Source organism: Salvia miltiorrhiza, chromosome 7 (assembly GCF_028751815.1).
Source record: "Salvia miltiorrhiza cultivar Shanhuang (shh) chromosome 7, IMPLAD_Smil_shh, whole genome shotgun sequence".
Taxonomy (NCBI): Eukaryota; Viridiplantae; Streptophyta; class Magnoliopsida; order Lamiales; family Lamiaceae; genus Salvia; species Salvia miltiorrhiza.
The window spans coordinates 18774165-18800019 of NC_080393.1; the positions used below are offsets into that span (position 1 = coordinate 18774165).

Sequence of the window (25855 nt, forward strand, 5' to 3'; positions counted from 1 at the left end):
AATGTTGAGAAACAAATTTGCTCTACTCTTCCAAAGTTCAGATACAACTTCATTAAATATGTCAGAACAAATGCATAGACAATGTATAAGAATCAAATCTAACGTAAGAACAATCTAAACAGTGGAATTTGGAACATTCCAAGTAAATTAGATGAAATATAGATCAGTCATTTGACAACCTCAGTACTATCTATCATTAAGAGGTGGAAGCCACTAAATATTGCTCCACGAGAAGCTAACATCTACCAGACACATGCAAATGATATTTCTTCACAGGCACAAAGAATGGAGAATGCACGAGTGCGGTAGGCACCACTCGCAAGCTCTTGCTCAAGCTAGAACAGTAGGATCTTTCAGACAATCAGAAAAAGAGGACAAAATAGATAGTGAAGTATTATGAGCAACATTACATCTAGAGCTGCATTGTCCCTCCCAGAATCCCTTTAAGTTGAGGTTCCAAGTAACCAACATTGACTTTGTACTCAGATCTAAGATCAGTCTGAATTTCTTTCTTCTCGAAACAATATGCAGGGGCCTGCCACTTCTCGTCTTCAAGCACAGCTCCCACGTCAAAAGTCATTACATGGATTGATCTTCCTGCAGTTGTTGGGAATGGGATAAACAAAAGAAATGAAATGCATATTGCATCAGACAGAATTCCCTAATCGAACAAGAGCAGTGACATGTCCCTCCAGTCCAAATTAACATCCCTCGGAGCAAAAACTGTAGACATATCATATGCAACACAGTTGATGTTAAATGTGTACATGAACCATATCCCTGGGCTTCCTTCGAGGTGATCAGATTTTCTGTAGTCTTACCATCTTGTGAAAGACGGAAAAACTGAACATCATCTGATTTCATGATTCATCAAATAACAAACTAGTCTCCAAATGCTGCAATTGTGCTATAACATTTGGAAGAAATTTCTTCTAGCTCTTCACTCTTTAGTGTCAACTCATATGAAATGGAAAGCCAGGTTCAGCAGTTAACATAGTTCTTCAACCTTTGTAGATCACACTTATCTTTATAAATAAATTGCAAAGACTAAATAGATATTGAATACTTAATTATCCTTATATTCTGTATTCTACCTAGATGCTACTTTTGTCTAAAGCATACTATAAGAGGAAATCACATGAAAGGTGACAGCAAACTTTGATTTTGCTTCATAATGTCCAGTAAGAAAGAAGGGCAACTTCCACCTCTGTTAGACTTCAGTAATTCAGTGGGAACTGCTACAGCACGATTAATTGGAGAAGGAAATTTTCTAGTAGATGTGCATGTGTGTCCTATTTAATTCTACGTAAAATTCTCTCATCCATTTAGGAAGCAAGTATTCTGTATTCAGTCATCAAACCTAGCCTGCGTTTGCACAACACTAGTTATCTGTATTCTGTATGCTCTGAATTCATGCTCGAACAAGCCATAATATCCAATTAATCAAATCCATCAATTTAATCAACAATCCGGACCAATAAAGACTAAAAAATTATAGCAAATTAAACAATAATTATAAGAAATCAAATAAGAAGATTACCGGTGTAGAAAACCCAATGAACAGGGCGCTTGGTGACGACATCCTCGTAATACCAAATGAAATGAAGCTTCTGCCACACATTACAGAGAAAGCCATCGACAGTCTCCTGGCCGAGGTATTCGGCGCCGTCGAGCCAATCGGGGCGAAGAATTCCGACTTCGAACTGCGCGGAGCTGCACTTTTTGGTGGAATCGAGAGTGTAGAAGAAAGAGGTGCCGTTATTCCACTCGAGATCGTACAAAAGCGAGCCGAGCTGGTCTTGTACGATGTTGAAGTTGCGGCCGTTGGGCCAGTCGTACCAGAGGTCGATCAGGCTGAGTGATCCGCTGTAGTTCACGTACAAAATGGAGTGGAACTGGAGCGGCCACGCCGCAGGTGTCGGAGATTCCACTGCGGCGGAGGCGGGGAGAGGCGCTACGAGGAAGAGGAGGAAGAGGACAGCGTCCATTGCTTTTAATTGATTGGCGACTGTTTTATTGAGAGATTGGGGTAGTACCATACCATAACCATAACAGCTACCTAACCTACCTCATCTACTTTGTAGATTGGGCTGTGTTGTGCATGCTATGCTCATGGGTCCCAAGGATAAGGAGGACAATATATACGCATAGAATGGGACAACACGAAGAAATCATATCCTATAAAAATATAATGTGAATTATGTGATGGAGGGAGGAAGGGTGTTACGTTGATTGTGATGTTTAATAGAAAATTATTATTATAAATGAACTATGCATATTTTTATGGGACGAATCAAAAAGAAAAATTATACATATTTTGATGGGATCAATGGAATATTACTCTCTACCTGAGCTCCCTCCCTCTATAAAAAATAATTTATTTTTATTAATTTGGAGCATTTATAAAAATTAATTTCTTTTATTTTTAGACACTTTTTATCAAATGATGCCCTCTTTCTATACTCGTCATACAATTTATTATCATTATTAACACGCTACTTTTTAACTGAGACTTTTTCTCCACTTACAATTAGGAATATCAGTTAGGTGAACCCACTGTATTTCGGGCTAGCCCGATTGAATTTGTAGAATTATTCGAATGTGGGCTAATTGGGTTGAGAATTTTTTGAATTAGAAATCTGCAACCCTAGCACTAAACTTTTGGGTTTCGAGCTAGCTCCATCTGGCTAATCGAATTATAAATTTATTAAAAATTATCTGAGTATATTTTATTGACAAGATTATATTTGTAACAAACAATACACACATAAATAAATGAAATTTCAACATCAACTTACGTATTAATATGTAGCTCTTAGCTAGAGATATAAATATGTATATATTTTTGTTAAATGATTATCATTTTTTAATTTTTATATTTAAATATTTTATGTTAAGTATTGAATTAAAAACACAGAGAAGTGAAGCGATTAATATAACTTTCTAATATTAAACCAAAATATATTTCACAAACTTTTGGAAAAAATCTTACTATACTAATTTTCAAAACAGAGTAATGAAGTTGAAAATCAAATAACGAGAATTTTTTTATATAATCAGGCAAACACATTATTTTCGGGTCAGCTATCGTTTGTCGATATATTTTATTGGATTGAAAATTTTCAATCATAACTCTCTTGGATTGTCGGTCTAATCGAGCAAGCCTACATGTTTCGAGTTGAATTAGTATCTCTATTCATAAACACTAAACTATTTTTATTAAAAGTCATGTCATCTCTTTTTAGGACAATTCTTTGTGAATAGAGTATTTATTAATTTATTTTATCGGAAAAAACTAAATTGTATACAAATTTTAATTTATAATACGATAATGATACAAATTTCCAATGTGTGTATTACATCCTTGAATCTCTTCGGTAAAATAAGCTTCTGTTCATGAATTTGCTACGTGGATTTAAATTCCGGCGAGTAAAACCATGTTTTTTGGAACAAGATTTATAGGCAAAATGTTTGCAAATTGGCCCTGACCTTTATCATTATATTAAATTAAAATAATGTATTGGAACTGATATTCTTTAATATTAAAATTTGAAAAATAAACACAAAACAAATTGATATTATTATTCTGATTTTTTAACATTAATTCCAAAATTGTCCAGTCTAAGATAATGTTTTTAATTGGAAAAATTAATAAGAACTGTCTCACATGCAACTATTTCCGAAAGTTGTGATTATTTTTTGTAACAAATCTTAATTCTTTTGCTTATCGGATGATATATGTGCACGTGGATAAAGTTGGTTCATCATGTCAACTCACAAAAATAAAAAGTTGTCATTATTCTTGGGTTTTTTCATTTTCAAATATCCCATCGTTTAGCAATAATAATTTAATAATGATACTATATATTCGTTGATAATAGCAATAATATGTTATACCCACTTCATACAAGTTACAACATATCATCCCACTTGACCCATAATCGCAAGGTGAACTTTATTATAATGCCAATGCTAATTTTAGTTTATAGGGGCATCAGTGCTTACTACAAAGAAAGTTATTATTAGTGTGTGGGTGTTGAACAAGCGGTAAGGGGTTAATATCTAAGGCCAAAGGTCTTGAATTCAAATCCTTTGTGACGCGGCCTTTAAATTTCTTTATTTAATTCTATTAGTTAATAAAAAAAAAAGAGAAAGTTATCATGTGCGTAGTTTCAGATGCATGAAGCTTCAAATCATATGCTAGCATTTTACTCTTCTGGTGCTACTATATTAGCGCGAGCTGAAAAAAAGGATAACAAAGGAAGATATTTCTTCATCTCTCAAATTTTCGACAATTGTTCCGCAAAATGGTATCTACTATCTCCACTCTCCTTTCCGTATATTCATTCCGTTTTTCACTACCACTTCGGCCCACACACACAAGAGAGAGAGAGAGAGAGAGAGAGAGAGAGGGGTGGGAGGAAAATCACCACAGTTGATGGCACTACACAGGTCCTGCAATTCTCTTGATTGTATAAATTGAATTGACCCTTTCCTTTTCTTCCATCTGAAGTCGAGTTGGTCAGCAATCTAGGTCACTGAATACAAATTACAAGCAAGAAGCACGTAATTTTCATGTATAATCTTCGATGCAATTGCTTCCCGCTGCGCATGCACCTGAGCCTTTTCCAAAATCTCATGTGCCATTTAAGCAACAAAAAGGGTAAATTAGCCATCCAACTTGCAAATTTTACCTCAAAATTCACAATAACACATTCAACACATCTGTCTAAATATACTTCAACCCTGAGAGATATTGCTGTCTCGAAATTAGATACTGAGCCAAGGAATATATAACTCCAAGAAGCCCCAATATCTTGATCTTGATGATGTCTGTCATTATGACCGGTGGCAGATTAAGCGGTATGGTAAGCAAGGGCCTTGAATCAGCCTGTTTCGTGTGGCTCCAAACAAAACGGTTGAAAAGGATGTGGCTTGGGAATGTCAGTACAAGGAGGGCCAGATTCTTGACAGCAAAGATCCAATCAGGTCCCCCAATATCGACACCCCATCCTGTATTTCCATGCCACACATCTTCCCATATACTATACACGGCAGTCGACACCAAGTAGGCGGAGATAGCAACAGTAACAGGGAAGTACCTCTGCTTATCACCAAAGCCAGCAAAGAAATCTGAATCCTGGTTAAGCAGCAACAGAACAGGTGCCAAGAAAAATATAGCACGGTTTGATCCCCCGGTTAGATGTACATTCAAGATCAAGCATATTGCAAAACACATTACAGTGGCAACATTACCAACTGCAGGCATCCAGGCTCCTTCTGCAGCCATCCGTTTTATAGTAAATGTTGGCATAGTAGAGGCTCTGCGCTGCTTCATAAATCTCAATCTAGGAGGAACCATAGCTGAACTGCTTTCACCTGACTGACTGTGTCGAAGTCCACCTCTTTCCACAAACTTTTCACGAATAAGTGAAGCCAACTCAAACTTTATCTCAAGTGCTATAAGCATAAAGATTGCAGCATATAAACCAAGAAGAGATGTCCTTGCACCCTCAACAGCAAGTAATGTCGCAATCCTGTTGTCCTCCTCCGCCATATCTTCAGCTCCAGTCTCTCCTAGCCAAGTCTTGTTAATTCTCACCTGACCCTCCAGTAAATATGTTACCGGAAATAGGGCCACAATCAAAGCAAACACCCAAGGCAAGAACTTGGTGCTAGAAGTGGAAGGTAGATGAGTGAAAACCACAAATACAGATGTGCAAACCATGGTGACAATGATGAGGGCATGCAAAATTGCTGCCTGAAGAAAGTACTCTGCAGATACGTAAATGCCAAGAGCGATTCCCACAGCGATGGCATAAAATGTTCTCAACTCAACAATGTACGATATCGGAATAATGGAGGTGACACCAGCCAGAGTGAGAAGGATTGCTGCAATAAGCAACCATGACGGCCACGTGGGCTTTGAAGCCATGAAGCCATATATGGAAATATCATCAGCAGATTGACGAGCAGATTTGATTAAGTCAGAGTGATAAGTCCATGCCAGTGGAATTGGAGGCTGCATCAGGATGAATAGCAGACCAGTTGCTATGACCAACACCAAGTATCTCTTTGCAGCCTGCAAATAAAATGAAAAAATCTTCAGTTAGTCCTAATAGAAACAAATTTGACAAGCATACATGCTAACCAGCATGCGCTGAGGTGATACAAAATGCAAAAGAAGATAATCTTTCAAGTTTCATGTACTGGATTATTGGGTAGACTACTACTTGAGAATGTGGTAAAAAGAATCTTTTGATGCTGTATGAGCATCAAGGAATTATTTAAATAATCAAGGTAAACATATGCTGCGTAACATGGGTAGATGGGTATTTACATAAGTGAAACTAGATAGGAATGAAAATCTAAAACACTGATCCATTAAGAGAAGTTCAGTAAAATGATAGTATCTTGTAAGAGTTGCACAGAATGGAAACCAAGTCAAAACATTATTAGCAACATGTAGGGTAGTGAAGTTACTATTAGTGTGGCATTAAATTAACCATGGCAAAAACATGAATATGCAATTAATAATAATAAAGAACTGTACCATGACATGGGAGAAGTGCAGAGCAACAATCGGTATACAAGCTAAGCCTGTCAAGAGAATGCAAGAACCCAAAAGCAAGCCATCAGATGGAGGTCTTCCATACCACCACTGAAGGGCTTCAAATATTGTTTCGCGACAAAACCAGACTGACAGAGCAACCACGCCTGCATGTGCATAACCTTGAAAAGGTTTCATCTTTGCCACTGATGATTTCGATTTATCCCTGCAAGGTAACCAGACCCATTAAGTTTATCAGGAAAAAGTGCAACATTAACAATAGGACAAAAGGTTTTTCCAGTACTTATAAAGCAGCAACGGAGGAGATACTGCTAACAATAGAACAGCCGAAACCCACAACACAGCCTTTGAAGCCATAAAAAGCATAGACAACTTTGCAGAATACAGACAAATCAGAACCCAAACTGCCTTTGATCCAATTCTCCGGTCCACAGAAAGTCTCCTGACAACGGCCAGACCCGCTAAAGTAGTCATGACAACCATATAACTCGGGTACATCACATCATCATCCATCCCATAGTAGTACACATTTGAATAGTTGAAAAAGTTGTTCTCAATATAGCACAACAACAATGCATGGCCGATCAATCCAGCTTCAGTAAGGAAACCAAATTGTGGAGGAAGAACAGCTAAACCAGGAACTGCCATTGCCAGAAGCACACTGCCAACTATAAGCTTACAAAAGGATTTCAGAGACATGCCCGCTATCCAAATATTAAGATCCCAGTAGTTATGCATCATGAACCAAGCAACCATCAAGCTCCCCAACACAACAAATGCAGAGTATGATGACAAGCTCTTCTTTGTGAAGAAACGAGCCAAACAATATCCAGCTACTGAAGGAAGTGGAAGGAACTGTAAAGTAAGAGAAGGAGTCATTCAGTGGTATGCCTTATACTAATAAAACATGAAGAGAAATTTGGATCACAACATCCATTAGTCTTTCATACTTTCCAGTGGATAATTGTTTTCTAAATTGTTTCTGTTCTTAGAAAACTGCAAACCAGAAAATGGGGATGAGACATATATAAAGTATTAACCTACTGGACCAATTTTTCTGAATATATACTAAGCAAATGGATCGATCATACAACTCAGCATATAAAGCCTTGGCAATCACATCACATCACATCATTACTTCGAAACCAAATTCTTTTAATACCTAAATTCTTATGCAAGTCAGCCCCTATTGACTATGTATTTGTTCACAATCACGGATTTAGAATCGAGAAACACAGCTGCCATTAATGAGTATATAGTGGATGATTATTTACAGAGTTATAAAATAAGCTTCGAACTCAGGCAGAAACTTAATCTCTAAAACAGATGGAAGTATGGAACTGACTACATCTCATAATAGAAAAGAGATCATTAGCAAATTTCTATCCATGTTGCTCTTCCAATATCCAAGTAGAGGTTTCAAATGATAAATAATTAAAGCAGCACTGAGAGAAACTTTCTTGCTGAAATTGTTATAGATACATCATGGCAGACAGAGAAGGTGTAGATAATCATTGATTTGTTATACAAAACATCACTCGACGGAGAAAGCTTTAGGCCTAACATAAATGAGATTTCTAAATCTAATCTGAATAGAGCATAGTTGGTGCAACAGTTGATGGCCATTAGAGCAGAACGAAAAATGTATGCATCCTACAGTAACTCTAGAGAACTTTCAGTCTCAGAGTTATATAATGTGTGAAAACATGCTGAGGGAGCATAATTTGTATGGTACATTCTACTAGCATTTTCGAGATAACCTTTTTATGGCACTCTGAATCCCCTTTGTGCTAGTCAGTTTAGCACTGGTTAATCTAAGAATCCTTAATAGTTAATGAGGACTCATCTAACTAATATTTTCTATGGCAACTAATCAAGAGATATCAAGAGATAGCACCATCAGCAAAGCACGCAAATTGCATAGAATATGGTTAGGATACGTATTCAGTTTGAAGAAGATACTTCCTTTCAACATTGGACATCCTTAAACGAATTCCATAGAAGTTCTCAAAACAAATATCAGAGACGGCAACAATTACAGTCAGAAGCCACTAGTTTCATGCCAATATAAGAAAGAAAAGGCACACCTTATTAAAGGAGTGAATTCACAAACCAATCCTCAAACAAGGGGTTACAAAAGGAAAATTACATTATTAGATGACCAAAGTCGCGAATAATTGGACCAGAAAACTACGTACCAGGATAGGAAATCCCACAACAATCGCTCCAGCAGCACTGACAATGACGGCCAATGCAGTGAATACCAGTGAGCTGAATGCATCAGAAACCATACCAAGAGCATAAGAACCAGCAGCAGCAGCTCCTCCGAGCATTGTGATGGTGACAAGCAGATAATTCAGAGGCGGTGGAACATGAATATACCGCCCAAATGAATGGAAAACGACTCGAATCTCCAGGCATACAACAACAACAACTAAAGCCACAGCACCATTGACAAATCGAATGCTCTGCAACTGGTATTCGTTCTTAGTAACCCACCACAATGCCCCTCTTGTAGATGCATACAGTTGAAGCAGAAAGGGGATAAAGAAAAGCAGAAACAAATCGGAGATGGCAGCACTGGATGAGAACATAACCAAATAGTGGGAGGCAATGTGGAAAGATACAGGAATGAACAAAAGACTCAGCGTATGCACACAGCATTCAAGCTGCCCAAGAATGAAACTATCTTCGGGGACCTCACCTCCATGGAAATTCACTTCTTGCTTCAATTTGAACGAGGATACACGGGGAACTGAATACAGCCAGTAGAAAATGCAATTAAAAACCATGAGATAGTAAGCAGCGTTCGACATACCCACTGCAGAAACAGTTGCCCAGGTAAAAAGTGTGGAAGCTATGAGCGGAACAGATGCGAACAAGAGGCGTTCGAGAGCGAGCACGATGGTGGGGTGCTCGATCTGTATCCACTTGAACTGCAGCGAAACCCAAACTCCGATTAGGAAATTCGCCAATGCACAAGTTAAGGCAGCGAGAAGAGCAAGGGAAACATAATTGAAGGTGTAGTAGAGCGAGGAGCTGAAGAAGAACGTAATCTGCGCGGCGATGAGGGTAAACCAAACGGCGAAGAAGGAACCGGATTTGAAATTAAGCGAATCGAGGATATACGCAACCATGAGTCCGACAACAAGGGTGGCGACGACCGGAGCACCGCCGAGGTCGAGGAGGAAGGCTGCGGACGGAACGAGTGCGACGGCGATTCTGGCGTTGTGGACGAAGGAGGAAGGGGAGAATCGAGAGTTCTTCATAGAGGAGCTGGACCGGCGGCCGCTTCCGGCTGCTCCGCCGTAATATAAGGATGTCGGAGGGCTAGGGTTAGGGTTTTGCTCTCCGTTATAGGAGGAGGAGGAGGTGGTGGCGAATGAGGGAGCGCTGGAGGAGGGGGAGATGTAAGGGCGGAAAGCCCGGGGCTGGAGCTCCGGCGGCAGCATTTGGCCGGCGGCGGCGAAAGGTTTCGTGATGGGATCGGAGTGAGTGAAAGAAATGGAGTCAAAAGTCTGAGCTCTGATTAGACTTTTGTGATGGCATTAAATTCCATAATCGAGAGGGGGAAAAGGTAAATGTAAGTTTTAATGTTTACAGGGGTATGATGGTCATTCCAGGTATACGTGACGTGTTTGAGACTAGGTTGGCCGTTCGATTGGTTGCAAGTGGGACCCTTGTCAAGTTTCAGAGTTATTGTTCGATTTCTAGACATTTGCTGATTTTTCAATTTTATCAGTATTTAAAATTTATCGATTATGTGAAAATGTGACGTTCTCGACAGAATAGTGCTATTTGAATAAATTTTATCTGACAAAAAAAAGAGTTAAATATTTAAAAAAATCAATTTATTTTAAAATTTTAAAAAGAATTCAATTACTTTTATTATTTTCTCTACATTGTACTTTTTTGTAATAACAATTTTTTTAATTTTAATTATTTTTTAATAGTTTTTGTACTTTAAAAATAATAAAAATTAAAAAGGTTATTTAAAAATTACAACATGGAGAAAATAATAAAACTAACTAAATTCTCTTTTATTTTAAACCAAAAATTTTAAATAAATTTATTTTTTTAAGTATTTAACCATATTTTGTTCGGACAAATTTTGTTCAAATAACATTATTGTTTTTCAAATGTCTATCAATTTTATCATCAAAATAATACTCTCTCCGTCCCAACTTTCAGTATCCAATTAAGACTAGCACAAGTTTTAATAAAGTGGTTGGCTCATGGGTGCACTGACGTAGCCAAGATTTTGTTTCAAGGGGCCTAATTTATACTCCCTCCGTCCTTATAAAAAGTATCCATTTTTAAATTGCGCAGATTTTAATAAAGTAGTTAAATGTGTTGTGAGTGAAGTAAGAGTCTCACTTTATTGTGAGTAGATAACTTACCAAAAATAAATTTGATACATTTTATGATGACGGACGAAAATGGCAAATTGGATATATTTTATGATGACGGAATAATTTTAAAATAATATATATATATATATAATTTGAAAAAATTTAAAATAAAATTACACTATTATTTTAAGTGTAATGTATCACTAAAAATATAGCTAGGCATAACTATATAATAATATTTCTCTTTTATGTATATATATGTTGTTTTCTAAAATATTATTGCATAAAATCTTAACTAGTACTCCCTCCCTCCCATGAATCTTGACACGTTTTCCTTTTTGGGCCGTCCCACGAATCTTGACATGTTTCCTTTTCTCTCTCCTACTTTATCACATTTATTATATTATCTCTCCTACTTTATCACTTTTATTACATTCTCTCTCATACTTTATCAATTTTATACTTTATTAATTACACACTTAAAACACTAATCTACAACTCCTTAATTCTCGTGCCGAACCCAAACGTGTCAAGACTCCCGGGACCGAGGGAGTAACAATTACAAATAGATCCATTCACTGTGAAGTATTAATAATAATCGAATAAATATCAACATGTTCTAATAACTTACATGGTAAAATTAGAATAATCAATAATAACTTGGTATTTCAAAAACCATGATTCATTTTCCTAACACAAACTAATATTCTGTGGGCGTGTGTTGGCCAAGCAGTAAAAAGTTAATGTCTAAGGCCAAAGGTCTTAAGTTCAAGTCCCCTGTAGCGCGGCCTTTTAATTAATTTATTTATTTAATATTGTAAATTTATCAAAAAAAAATAATAGTAATAATCTTGTTAGCAATCAAAATTAGTCATAAGTTCAAAACTCTTTACCTCATTTTTCCCTCAAAAAAAAAAAAAAAAAAACACAAACTAATATTATCACATAACAAAAAAAAAACTAGTTTCGTCGAAATTTGATGGAAATTAATTTTTATATATAAATTTTGTTAATAATTTTAAGTATAAATTTGATAATTGTATAATTTGCAAATTATGAACTTCGTTTACATATTCATATTAGTTTTAAAATTCAAATAAAAATAATTTTACTACTCCTATTCTAAATTCATAATAGTAATATCCGCTAATTATCCGAATATGCTTAAATTTATTAAATATCTAACGAATCAAATATAAGTTGTTACGATAATTAGTTATCTATCTCAATAAAAACTCATAACATTTCAAAATATATAAAAACAATAAATAATAAATAATAAAAGATTAATAAATAGAGAAAATTTCACGTAAGCATGTAGATAATCTTTTATTTAAATTCTACAATTAGTGAAGTCCTCCGCAAAAAATACATGTGGATTCCTGATCATCTTATGTGTGTTTTAAAAATAAATAGTATGAATAATAAAAACTATGTAATTTATGCACTCGTTTAAAATTTATATATTTTTACTCATGCCAAACTCGATTTAAAAGTAATTTTAATTATGTGCCCATCCAAACTGACAAATATATGAAAGAAAGTAACACTCTTTCCAAACATATATAATAATATCCATTAATTATCTGAATACATTTAATTTTTATAAAGTATCTAAATAAATAATATAAATTTTTATAGTTATTGATTATCTAATTCAATAAAAGCTTATCAATATGTCTATTTTTGGACATTACAAGTATACATTTATAATAAATAGCATAAAATAAAAGATTAAAAATTTAGTTTTAATAAATATAGAAATTATACATTATACGAAATCTTTTTAGAATATCTTATTATAATTTATATATCAGTCATGTCGCAAACTCAACTCAAAAGTGTTTTTACTACCAGTTCTCGTCAAAACACGTATTGTAATATAGCTATTTTTTCTCAAACTCGTTTAAGTCTGTAAATATCTAAAAAATCAAATATAAATTGTTACAATAATTGATTATTTGTCTTATTGAAAATCAAAACATTACAAAGTAAATATTAATACTACCTAGTATAAATAACAAAAGTAGCTGGTACCTTTCTCTATAATTAATAACTACAATTAATAACCCCACAATTCAAAAGTGGTTGGTACCTTTCTCTACTCAACACACTATCAACTAAATATTTATTAAAACTCATGGCATCAAATTTCATAAATTAAGAAATTATACAATTTATGAAGCATGTTTGAATCTATGTACACATATTCATCTCATATTCGATTAAAAAATAATTTTATTGCTTGTCCTATTCCCAAACTCGTATAGTGATATCTGCTTACTACCTGAAGTCATTTAAATTTATAAATATTTAAATAATAAAATATAAATTGTTACAATAATTGATTATATATTGGTCTAAAAAATTGACATTACAAAGTAAAAACCCTTATTTTAATACCTTTTTTTAAAACCCTTATTTTAAAACCTGCTTACTACCTGAAGTCCTTTTTTTTTAATCTGCCCAACTTCCCTAATTAATAAAGAGACATAATTTTAATTAACTTAAGTGTAATTAACAACCCTTATTTTTTTGGCTAATTTTTACCATATTTAAAAATGCTTCAAGATTCGTGGGATGATCGAAAAAGGAAATTGCATCAAGATTCGTGGGACGAAGGGAGTATGTTTTTTTTATTAGGGATTCTCTTTTTGATAGATTATGTTTTTAATCTATCTTTTTGTCTTTTTTTATGAAACACAACCCTCTTCTTTTATATATATATAAATATCTGAAGGGTGAGGGGTTAGGCAGACCCTCAATCTGTAAATAACTATCAACAAGTATCTCATACAAAGTATTGCCCAAAAGTAACAACACCCAAAAGATACGATAAGAAAAAGACGAGATAGAACATGTTAAAGATAGCCAAAGGACTGGCCCAAAATAGCTCCGCCCAGAAGGCAAAGCAAACAACATTAAAGAGTAAATAATCCAAAACAAACTACCTATCATCATAGAAACGAAATCTGAAGTTAGGATAACAAGCTGGTCCATCCTAACTAGAGCAAGAAAATATCTAGGAACATATAAACAATCAAAAGTAGAGAACTCCTGAACCTGGTGTCCTCGTCGCGCCATGAAATTTGCAGACTGGTTTCCCTCCCGATGGATGTGAGTAAAACGGACCTGCCGAATCAAGGCAACAGTATGGCGAACACTAGCATGACCATGACACCTCGCAAACATGAGCAACACAATTATTGTGGCATCCAACTCAACTCATATTTGAGCAGAAATAGTAACAACTAGTCGAAGACCCTCAAGCAGAGCACATATCTCAACCTCAAAACTGGAAGAGACAATGCAAGGGGAGCATAAAGCAGCAAGGAAGACTCCCGTGTGATCATGAACCACGCCTCCACCGGCTCCACGCTGCATCTCGAAATCATAAGAACCATCTGTGTTCAGCTTCACCCACGGAGAATCTGAGGGGTCCAGCGCACCATAGTAGAACGAATAGTCCTCCTCACAGGAGGGGCTGGAGCCATGAAATCAACCAATGGAACACATCCTCGCCAATGAGTGCTGGTGAGAGTGCCCGCCGCAACAAAAAGCAGAAGATGATGAGAAACCTACCAAATCACGTAAGAGGCACGAAAAAGAATAGCTCTGTGCTTACGACTTATTCCATTCCCTTGCCCTCACCTTTTTTAGGAGCAATGCGGCTTTTTTCTCCTTGGATAAGGTTTGTAGTATGTAATTTTTTCCATCTTTTATTTATAACTAGTATGCCCGCTCGTGCGATGCACAATCAATATTGAAATTGAACAATATTTTAAATAAATAAATATATATATTAAATATAATTAAATATAAATAAATGCAAATATAAATCTCAATAAAAAATTGAAGTTATGAACGACATAATCTCAATAAACACATGAATCTGAAAACATTTGAATTTTTGAACTACCAATTAATTATTTATAATTGATAAACATGAACAAATATAAGTTTAATCTTTTTAGTTGCATTAAATTGTTATAATAAAAAAATATAAATAAAAATATTAAAAATAATTTCTAACAAAAAAATAAAATAAATTAAAAATAGAAAAAGGAATGAAATAGAAAAAAAATGAAGAACCTTGGCATTTAAAGAAAGAAGATAGAAGAGAGGAGAGAGAAAAAGAAAATAATTTTGTGACTTTAAACGATAATAACTTATTTATTTTAAATTTATTTTTTTATAAAATTTACATCAAATTAAAGATCTTGTCATCATCTTTAATTTAACATTTATATTGAATATTTTTTTATAAATCAAAGTTGATTATTTTTAAAAGAGAATCAAAATAAAAAAAGAAAAATGAGAAGAGGGAAATTTTGCTCGGAAAAAGTAGCCGTTATACTGTTATTTTATAGTAATATAGATAGATATAGATATAGATATAGATACTCAGCATTTTCATTGAAAAAACGACATAAGAAATTAAGGAGAAATTGAACTTATATTTCGAGATTATACATCTCTTTCTGGCAGAACGCAGGCAATAATAATAATAATAATTCATAATTTAAAACATAAATAAAAATAATAAAATCGTTGTATACGAATAAAATGTTTATACATTCTGCTGAAAGTCTCCAAAGTGGGCTTTGTTACTATATTTGGGCTATGGCTATATCCGTTTGATCTATTAAGCCCATGAAAATTTCTCTCATTTACAAAACCCTAGGGTTAAGGTTAAAGCCACTCCTCCTCGCAAAAACGCCATCGCGCACGGCACAATCTCCTCCTATCCCAGCGGCGAAGCACGGCGTGGACTGCTTAAACTACTCCGTATGTCTCTTCGACTACACCTGTCCGCCTCAATTTGCAATCGTGTACGAGTTAATCGAGATATTTATTTGAAGCTCTTTATGAAATATCTTGCAGGAAAATGGCGGACAAGGCGGTCACAATCAGAACAAGGAAGTTCATGACAAATCGCCTCCTCTCGAGGAAGCAATTCATCATCGATGTGTTGCATCCCGGAAGACCTAATGTTTCCAAGGTCTGATTTTCTGTTTACATTGTTGTTTTACCTTCATTATTTTTGTTTTGTGTACATGATTTAGTTCGGAAATATTATATATATTTCTAAATTAGATGTTTTTTTAGTGTTTTTAGATGTTAGAGAGCTTGTAGTTCGGTATGCTGTTATGTTATTAGAGGAAAGTTGTTTGTCTAGTTTGTTTTGAGCCGGTTAAGTAGAAAATAAGTTTTTGACGAATGTATATATGTGGGTAAACGATAGCAGTTCGATTGAATTGTAATAGTGTTTCAGTTGATCTTCCTATGTTCAGGAGTATGTTAATGGAACATGAGAAGTAGTATGATTTTTAACAACACAACGCTATTTGGAAGCAATAATGTGTGTAGAAAGTTTGTTTGATTGTCTCATTCGCTCTGTTTTATTGAAGGCTGAGCTGAAGGAGAAGTTGGCTAGGATGTACGAGGTGAAAGATCCGAATGGGATCTTCGTGTTCAAGTTCAGGACTCACTTTGGTGGTGGCAAGTCCACTGGATTTGGCTTGATTTATGATTCTGTGGAAAATGCTAAGAAATACGAGCCAAAATACAGGCTAATCAGGGTAATTTGTCTATTTTATATAACTGCTTTTATTCATATATTTCTGTGTATTTTGGTAATAAGATGTATCGTCAGCTAGGCCATAGCTTATGGGTGTCTAGTATTATGTTTCATTGCTTACTTTTGTTTCTTGAACCTGCTTTTGCAATGAGGTCTATCACATAGTATTAGTTGCTTGGGTTCCTTAAAATTCTTCATAGCTTGTATTTTTCATTTCTACAGCCATCCTTCCAATTTATACTGTTTCAATATTATTTCCTTCTCCTAAGATATACAAACGAAACACAATTCCTAAGAAATTTCTTCTCATGTTCACACATGTAAAATCCTTAGGAAATCAGAACATAAGTCTTGTTTAATAGGCTGTTAGTTGCTTTTTTTGTATTGGAAACAAGTCATGTTCCTTCCAATTTATACTGTTTCAATATTATTTCCTTCTCCTAAGATATACAAACTAAACACAATTCCTAAGAAATTTCTTCTCATGTTCACACATGTAAAATCCTTAGGAAATCAGAACATAAGTCTTGTTTAATAGGCTGTTAGTTGCTTTTTTTGTATTGGAAACAAGTCATGTTCCTGCATCTAACTTAACCAACTTTTGGGATTCAGAATGGCCTCGACACCAAGATTGAGAAGTCGAGGAAGCAGATGAAAGAACGCAAGAACAGAGCCAAGAAGATCCGTGGTGTCAAGAAGGTATGATTTTCCTTACACTGTGATTGAGCCTCAATAGTTTTGAGCTCACTTCCCAAACTTGATAAACTCGTTTCTTGATCCTCTACTATTGAACTTGCTGTAGCTATGATCCACTGACTATGCTAACTATGGTTTTACATCATTGTGCAGACAAAGGCTGGAGATGCTGCCAAGGCTGGAAAGAAGAAATAAGTTAGGATTTTATGTATTTTGGTTTTTTGCGATCTTCAATATTATCACAAGAGCGTATGTGTTTGTGATGTTTTTGTTTTGCCAAAACTCTTTTTTGATTGTTATTATCTGTTATTGATGATGGGAGAAGACTTCTATGAAGTGAAATGAAAATGTATTAGTAACATTTTTGTCTCTGCAGTCTGATTAGATATTTTGATGGTGATATGCATTCTGGGTTGCCTGCTACCATAAGCAACGTATGCTGTTTGTTTATGTCCACACACAAGTTCGTTCACTAATCTATCTAAGATTATTGGTTACTTGATTAGGATTTTGTATCAGTGGCTGCTTGTGGTTGATTGTTGGTAACCTACAAAATATTTTGGTTGTTTATTGTGTGATATTTGAATTTGGATGAATTTCAGATTCTTAGATGGGAAATTTGTAGCTGCTATTATTAGATATGCTGTTAAAGGTGGATTTCATATTTTGGATTTTTTAATAATTAAAATGACATTATTTTGATTCTCATTTCTCACGTTTCTGTTCCAATTTGAAGAAGTTGTGCACCCTGAGAAAATTACAAGAAGTTGTGCACCCTGCGAAAATTACAAAAACTCAAAAGTTTGTACATTTGTGTGTGATTGTGAATAAGTTCTAAAAATTGCACACAAAACTAAAAAGAAAAAAGTTTATAATTTCTGTAGTTCTAAAAATTGTACACAAAACTAAAAAGAAAAAAGTTGATAATTTCTGTATTTAGGGCGTGTTTGTTAGGGGTTACAAGGGGGTATTAGCTTATTTATCTCCCCTAATCTTGTGTTTGATAGACAAAATATATAGTACCTCAGGCCCGCACTAAAACTAAGGCCCGCAAAAAAACAACTGTTACATGTAGTATACAAATATCACCCCCATCGTGAGTTAAGCAACCCCAACTCCAATAGTAAAGTAGATTAAAATTGAAAAGACATTTTTGTCCTTCCACTCTCCTTCATCTTCTCTCCCTCCTCTGCTTCTCTCCCTCCCCTGCGCGGCTGCGCCCTCTCTCTCTTTCCTCAGTCGAACGGCCGACGGCGAAGAGTGGCCGCCGCCGCTCCTCCTACAACCAGTTGTCATCGCCGCCTCCTCTGTCTCCCTCTCACCTAACCCTTCTCTCCCGTCTAACCCGCAAGCATCAACAGCTAATAGACCACCCTGTCCTCGCCGACCTCGCCGCCCAATACCATCGCCGACATCGCCGTTCCCGCCGATCCCTTCTTTCCCTTGCCGAACCCAGATTTCCCTCGCCTCGTCCTCGCCTTTGCCGAAACCCAGATTCACCTTCGCCCTCGCCGCCCCTCTCTCGCTCTCACCTTCGTCGACCCTTGTCCTCGCCGACCTTTCCATCCCCGCCAACCCCAGCCCTCGCTTCCAAACATGATTTTTTTTGAAAAAAAAGTCCAATTACAAACAAATAAATAAGAAATCAGAGCCCAAAACTTTACCCCAAAAAAAGAAAATGAAATCACTGTGATTGTGGCATGAAGGTGGGGCGACGCCTCCGAGGAGGGAGGCCTGCTGTAACTCGGTCTCGTTGAACTGCGGGATCCCTAGGATGATGAAGACGAGGAAAACCCCCCATCGGGGGTATCTGACGAAGACGAAGGCATGGGGGGAGGTCTGATGTTGTTTTGAGTTGGGTTGGTTGGGGTGGGCTATGGGAGGCACGTGTTTGTGGAGTGGTGTTGTAGACAATTCACCTTCTAGAGAGAGAGAGGCGGCGCCGATTAGGTGGGGTTGTTGGGGATGGGAGGCGTTAGACGGGAAACATGAATTTTTCGAAGGGGGTTGGGGGAAGGCGGCGCTATGCGCTGGAGGAAGGGAGGCGGCGCTGGAGAGAGGGAGGCGGCGCCGATTAGGTGGAGGGGGAGGTTGGAGATGAAGACCAAAAAAAATTTTGTAGCAGAATCGGGAGGTTGAAGATGAAGACCCAACAAAATAGTGTTTCATTTTTTTATTTAAAATTTTCAATTAATTTAATATAAGGTTAAAATAGTAATTTTATTATTTAATCTAAATTTTAATTTAAACTATCAAACAACTCATTCATGTTATCAAGATTTTAATCTTGATCTATCAAACACTAAAATACATTACTAATCTCACCCAATCCATATTATTTTAACTAGGTTTTATTTATCACTCTTTATCTCAACTAGCTATCAAACGGGTCCTTAGAGGTAAACTTCTGAACAAGTGAACATGGCCAGGCCCGATGGATGGTCATTTATAGCCCGTCAGAAGCCCGAAACTTTCGGGCTGATTAGGCCCGGCCCGGCCCCGCAAAGTTCCTTATTTTGGTTTAGCAGTTTTTGTTCCTCATCATAAACCCAGAACTTAGAAGCCCCTGTGAAGCGCCGCTGGCAATCCCCCCATTCTCCGCACCGGATGCTTTGTCACGGCCGCCTGCCAGCCACCCTGTTGAATTGCTTCATCGTCACCAGGTAATTTGATAGTTTTTGGCTATCTGGTGAGCTACGTCAGAACATCATCAATTACAGGAAGAAGTTGCTCTCGATTCTGTTTCTTATGATATGAATTGTGCATTGTGTGTGTTACACATGTTCCCTTCCATTCTTTTTTGGTTGTTGGATTGGAATATCAGTAGCTCCATAGATATTGGTTTAGGTTGGAAAAATCCTGTAAAGTTGTATTCTTGAGCTTATGGATGACGATCTGATCAAATGCTGCTAATTTCTTGAAACTAAGGAAGTGAAGGTGGAAATTGAGGATTTGGAAAAAATGGAATGAAGTAAGAAAAGTTTTGATCTTAAGAAGATTTGAAATCCTGTTATATTGATGATCTTGACTACTTGTTTGATTCTCTTTGATGTCTGAATGGACTGTGCTCTATGATGATTAATGTAGTTTTCCTATGGAAACGAGTCTTGATTTCACTCTATTTGGACTGGGCTGAGGGATATGCAGCCTGGTGCCTGACCGGAATCAGTACATTTGGCCCTGATGGCCGGGGTCTGGTGAGTCAGCTCCAGTAGTTCTATGTCTAGACATAAGCATAGTAGTTTGCTACTCAAATATGTCTTGTTACTCAAACAAATCAAGACATTTATGTGGTTTTGATTGGATTGTGTGTGAAACAAATTGTGAAAACTGAAAAGGGCTCCAAATGTTCTGTCATCCAAATGCTCCCCGACTTCCCTCTTCTTCTTATGCTCAACTTGTAGTTTTCTCTTGTTTTTCATTTTTCCACACCTGACTATTTCTGCCTTTGTTGAATCATACTTCTCAATACAAAATATAGATATCTGTTTCCATTGGTAAGTTAATTTAATCAGAGTAAATTACTCAGTAAAGTTTGGTTGTTTTGACTGATTCACGGTATATTCAGCAATCTCCTGTTATTGTCTTATTAATCGCCCGCTTGCACACACACACACACACACACATATATAATATTTATTTGCCACTACTATTATCTTATCTTTCTATAATTGTTTAGTTTTCTCATGATTGGTTAATTTTATTCAAAGCTTTACTCTCACCGTATTACAGAAATTCTCTTCTCTTTTTGGAAAAATCTTTCGGCTCAATAGTCTTGTGCAAATGAAAGTGTAGTAAAACATTTGCACAACAATGGCGACATTGAGGAACTTGAAGATAAAGACATTGACATGCAAGAGAATAGCAAAAGAGCTTCACTCCTATGAGAGAGGTTGAAAGAGAGTCTGCTAAAACTGCTGATATGAAGGCAAAAGGCGCTAATCCATATGATCTCAAACAGCAGGTTCGCCGTGCCCTAGTTCTCTCCCAATTCACTAATTATTGCTTGACCACATCTTATTCTTTCTCCAAATGAAATGTAATGTGGGATTTCTTTTTCCTTTTTCAACATAAATACATGCTAGGCTCTGTATTTGAGTTATGCTATTCTTGAAATTTGTGATGGCGATTCTGCAATCACATGAGGTTATAACTCGACATGTTATAATGCTTGATTCTGCGAACTCGAAGCTTTCTAATTAAGAAATTTATCTTGCAAAGTTTGTTAGGATTGGGTGTGACCTTTCATTCGCTTGTTGAGTTTTAATTGCCATAGCTCAAATTTTAGTCGCTAAATTTCTATGTGTATTGCTGACTATGTTGATTTAGACTTCTTATTTGCATCAAATGAGATTAATATAAAAAGGGATGTATTGGCACTTGACATTCTAAATTTTGTTAAAAAGTGAGAGGTTTGAGTGCATGCTAAACATATATCTAGTGAAGATTCTTGGCGAATTGACAAGGTGGAATTGTGTTGTGGTTGCTCCAATTCTTCTATCGTACCTAATTACTATTTTAATGGATGAACTCAGATGGAATGTGCTTTGATTTGGGACATCGATTGTTAACAAAGAATGAATGCAAAGAGGTCACATGGCATGCAGAGAGTGATATATCTGACAAATTATGGCTTTCCTTGCCATAAGAATCTTGATTTAATAAAATATGCTCTTTTTTGCGCTGTTTCGTTCCTCCATTTCTATGACTTGTGTTTTTATATATTTCGATCAGGAAAATGTGCTGGCTGAATCTAGGATGATGGTTCCTGACTGCCGCAAGCGTCTAGAGGCTGCTCTAAGTGATCTTAAAGGCACTTTGGTAATATATCATGCTTCAGTGCTGATGAAATTTTATCCTTCTGCTCCTAAATCTTTTACCCTATCTTCTAGGGATAACAATAATATATTTATAAATCCAGTATTGTAATACAAACGGCTAATAGTGAGGACTAAGAATCAAACGGTCAACTTCCTTAAAAGGCATTAGATCTGTCATAGAAGGTGTTCTTCTATGCGACATGATTAAACCATATATATACATAGGGTATGGTTCAAATAAAAACTTTTTACTGTGAGGACTCTTGCACTAAATCTATAAGTAATTTGAAATATTTGTTGAGTGTAGAGTTCAGTGCAGTTATTTATAGGTTCGGTGTAGTTAATTTACAGGTGCAGTGCAAAGAGTTCTCTCAACAAGAACCCTACGTATATATATATATATTGATGAAGATCCGTATGAAACCATTGGGAATTGACATGATTAGCTGGAAGCTGTCCGGTCTTGCTCTGATCATCGCCAAATTTGGTATCATATTGCAGAGATGAGATGATGTCTACTTTGTTGACTACAAATCTCATAGGATCTGTGTGATGAAACATTCACAAGAGAGAAAGGAGAATGATTTCACTTCATTCTGGATGCTTCCCAATACCAATAGTATTGCTCATTTTTATTTTTATTTTTATTTTTTTAGAGGTATCTATTATATAATCAAATAAAGTCATCCATGCGTAGGTGAGATCTCTACACCATACAAAGGTGGAAAATTACACCGCATGCAGACGAGATTGAATCCAAGACCTCTCACAAATGAGAGCCTTTGGGTGCCTCAACTTTGCCACTTGAGTTAGGCCTCATCTGTATTGCTCATTTATCAAACTATAACTAATATTATTATATATGGTGGAGAAAAAAAGAAGAAGTTTTTACATTGAATGCTTTGTCAAATGTTATCAATTAATATGGGAGTGTTTGGTCTAGTGGATAAGACAAGATTTGGTTTTATGATGTGATGTTTAGAAAGACTACATTCAATATTTAGTCACAGAATATATACAACCTATGGTTAGTCTTGCTTTATAAGTCTTAAAATTTATTATGATAAAATTAATCTTGAGTAGTCTCAAACTAATCTAATCACAATTTATTTAAATAAATTTTAGATCAATTTAATCTCGAATAATTGAAAATTGTTATTCGATTTGTAAAATTAGATAAGATTAATCTTCATGTTCGGTTGGATAGATATGATCCACTACTCAATTTCAAGATAATGCTATGTAAGATAGCCATGATTTATGAGTAATCTTGAGTCAAATTAATATTAGATAATAGAAAGTGATGGGCATATGTATTGCAAATTCCCGTGAGACTGTGTGTGTATGAGTGAGACGGATCGGATCGGGTCGGGTCGAGGTTGGGGTGCGGGTCTGAACACGTGTCGCGAGTTTGAATCGGATAATTCAAAGTAATTATTATTATTATAATGAAAATTAATAATCAACATAAGACAAAGTATTATTTAAAATATTTACTTTTTTTATATTAATAATTATTTTTATTACAATAATAATTACTTGACCTCTATAAGTAAAATCAATCTCAGCCAGGGACGGAGCCAGGGGGGCTAGAGCCCCCTCCCATTTTTTTTTTTAAAAAAATATATATAGATATATGTTTATACCTATTATAAAATAATTTTGTTTTATAAAAGAGTATTTGGTAATTATATTCTCTCATATATACTTAATTTAAGGATAATTCTGTTATTTAAAACTATATAATCTATGAAATATTGTTTGTTATTATTACTATTATACTTGTCTTTTAATAAAAAATGCGTAATATGTATGAAATGCTAAAAAAAATTATAATGTATTGAAACTAATTTGTAATATATAGAAAATATATAATCTATGAACATGTTGTTTGTTATTATTATTATTATGCTTGCCTTTTAATAAAAAATGTCTTAAATATACGGAATGTCCAAAAAAAGTTTTGTGATATATTGAAACTATATAATCTATGAAAATATTATTCGTTATTATTAGTATTATGCTCGTATTTTAATAAAAAAATACCTTAAATATACAGAATGCTCAAAAAAAAATTCTCAAGGGCGCCCGTACAATTTCAGCCCCCCCAAACTTAATTCCTGGCTCCGTCCGTGATCTCAGCCATACGCTCAAGCTGATGGGAGATCAACTCACGGATGTATTAGTATTATCTTGAAGGAGCAAATAGAATTGTATTATGATGGTGTCACAGTGACTCTTGAGCGCACGTGCACACATTTGAGTTGATAGCATTTGTCTTTTGTTTTGGGGTGTAAAGTGTTTATAGGGAAGAGGGTAAAACGAAAACCATAGTCAAATGTGAGAGCCGCAAAATCCTTTAGATTTAGAAAAGTAAGTGAGTAATAGTCTCACCCACGTTTGTAGTAGGACACCGTCGCGCCTTTTAGCACTTTCTTTTTGGCCCTACTTTCCCCAACTCTTATTTATAAAATGCTACACCACCTTAAATTTCTTTTCGTTGGGTAAAACTTTCTATACTATCTAGCGTAGTGTATCAGATATGGAACACAGATAGTAGATATGGGAGTAACACTAGCATAATGCAACAAGTCACAAAATACGTAAAAATTGTGGATGCATATTGTAGGCAATTAAATTTGTCGTCAAATTAAATCGTGCCACGTGTAAATTCATGAATTAAATATTCAATTATATTTTCTATTTTATTAAATGGGATTTTATTCCTAAATTAAATAGATATATAATTAATATTTAACATAAATGAATTAATGGGCTTATGGACACCTAAAGCCCTAAGGCCCATATATGGAGGCCCAAAGCCCATAAAGCCCATGAAGCCCATCTCTAAAATCTATAAATAGAGGTGTTGAGAGCTCATAAATGAGGACGTGAAGGAGTGGAAGATCGAAGAGCACAAAGAATTCTCTCTAGTATCACAAGTAGAAGAGGCGGAGAATTGGAGAGTTCAAGTATTCTTCCAAGTATTCAAGTATCTTGAAGAATTCTATCTAACGTTCAAGTCTCCTTCAAATCTTCAATCGTTTGAGCATTCAAATCTTCAAGTATCCTTCGAATCTTCAAGTATTTGAGCATTCAAATCTTCAAGTATCCTTCGAATCTTCAAGTATTTGAGCATTCAAAATCTTCAAGTATTCAATTATCTTCAAATCTTCAAGTATTTCTTCAAATCTTCAAGTGATCAAGGCGTTCTTACAAATTCCAAGAACGATCTTCCTCAAATCAAATCAACCAAGTCCCAAAAGCTTCAAGGCGTTCTTACAAATTCTAAGGACGTTCTTCAAATCAAATCAAATCAAGTTCGAAAGCTTCAAGGCGTTCTTACAAAATTCTAAGGACGTTCTTCTCAAATCAAATCAAGTTCAACGTTTAATCCAAAATCACGACTTAAGTCCCTTGGATTGGCGTCATCAAATCAAGTATTTCAAGAACCTTCGAGTTTGTTCAAGAATCAAATGGAAGAGAAGAATCAGAGGATTAACTAGAGATTGCAACTCGCATAAATCTATCTTCAAATTCTATCAAATTATCTTTGTAACGCGTTTTGTATTTTATCAAATTGAAATACAAAATTTGTGTTTACAAATTTTGGCACGCCCGGTGGGACAATCTCTACCTCTCATCTCTACTCTTCACCAAAAATCTTGAACTATGTCTACTCAATCAAATGCAGCTGCTCCAGCTTCATCCAAAGCTTCTTCGGCAAACGTTGGTATGATCACGCGAAGCAAATCGAAATCATTGCAAGGAGTGTCCAAGCCGATCTTTCATCTTCCATCTATCCATGAAGAAGATGACAACTTTGAGAGAAGCT

The 25855-nt window shown here is 35.5% G+C and overlaps 3 protein-coding genes and 1 pseudogene across 3 annotated transcripts; 2 read left to right on the plus strand and 2 right to left on the minus strand.

Moving 5' to 3' along the window:
- Window positions 1–127: 127 nt before the first annotated feature.
- On the minus strand, window positions 128–2206 carry LOC130993145 (uncharacterized protein At4g14100-like). The gene is made up of 2 exons (XM_057917925.1): window positions 1541–2206; window positions 128–597 (listed from the first exon to the last, which is right to left on the minus strand). Exons 1-2 carry the CDS (start codon window positions 2037–2039, stop codon window positions 413–415), a joined length of 684 nt encoding a protein of 227 aa, XP_057773908.1. The 5' UTR covers window positions 2040–2206; the 3' UTR covers window positions 128–412.
- Window positions 2207–4253: 2047 nt separating this feature from the next.
- LOC130993147 (uncharacterized) lies at window positions 4254–10136 on the minus strand. Its single transcript, XM_057917927.1, has 4 exons — window positions 8770–10136; window positions 6855–7426; window positions 6554–6776; window positions 4254–6082 (listed from the first exon to the last, which is right to left on the minus strand). The coding sequence occupies exons 1-4, from the start codon at window positions 10021–10023 to the stop codon at window positions 4730–4732; spliced, it is 3402 nt and encodes a 1133-aa protein (XP_057773910.1). The 5' UTR covers window positions 10024–10136; the 3' UTR covers window positions 4254–4729.
- Window positions 10137–15523: 5387 nt separating this feature from the next.
- On the plus strand, window positions 15524–17561 carry LOC130993148 (40S ribosomal protein S24-1). The gene is made up of 5 exons (XM_057917928.1): window positions 15524–15711; window positions 15808–15925; window positions 16335–16505; window positions 17117–17203; window positions 17354–17561. Exons 2-5 carry the CDS (start codon window positions 15812–15814, stop codon window positions 17393–17395), a joined length of 414 nt encoding a protein of 137 aa, XP_057773911.1. The 5' UTR covers window positions 15524–15711; window positions 15808–15811; the 3' UTR covers window positions 17396–17561.
- A 2038-nt stretch (window positions 17562–19599) lies between these two features.
- Window positions 19600–22911, plus strand: LOC130993149 (tubulin-folding cofactor A-like; annotated as a pseudogene).
- The last annotated feature ends 2944 nt before the right edge of the window (window positions 22912–25855 follow it).

Excerpts from the sequence above, each read along its gene's own strand:
- LOC130993147 (XM_057917927.1), bottom strand. The coding sequence starts at position 10,023 with ATGCTGCCGCCGGAGCTCCAGCCCCGGGCTTTCCGCCCTTACATCTCC. Across the intron at positions 6,777-6,854 it reads CCTCCGTTGCTGCTTTATAA|GGATAAATCGAAATCATCAG; the intron begins GTACTGGAAAAA and ends GTTACCTTGCAG. Across the intron at positions 6,083-6,553 it reads TGCACTTCTCCCATGTCATG|GCTGCAAAGAGATACTTGGT; the intron begins GTACAGTTCTTT and ends TTTTATTTGCAG.
- LOC130993145 (XM_057917925.1), bottom strand. The coding sequence starts at position 2,039 with ATGGTACTACCCCAATCTCTCAATAAAACAGTCGCCAATCAATTAAAA. Across the intron at positions 598-1,540 it reads TCATTGGGTTTTCTACACCG|GAAGATCAATCCATGTAATG; the intron begins GTAATCTTCTTA and ends CAACAACTGCAG.
- LOC130993148 (XM_057917928.1), top strand. The coding sequence starts at position 15,812 with ATGGCGGACAAGGCGGTCACAATCAGAACAAGGAAGTTCATGACAAAT. Across the intron at positions 16,506-17,116 it reads CAAAATACAGGCTAATCAGG|AATGGCCTCGACACCAAGAT; the intron begins GTAATTTGTCTA and ends TTTGGGATTCAG. Across the intron at positions 17,204-17,353 it reads AGATCCGTGGTGTCAAGAAG|ACAAAGGCTGGAGATGCTGC; the intron begins GTATGATTTTCC and ends ATCATTGTGCAG.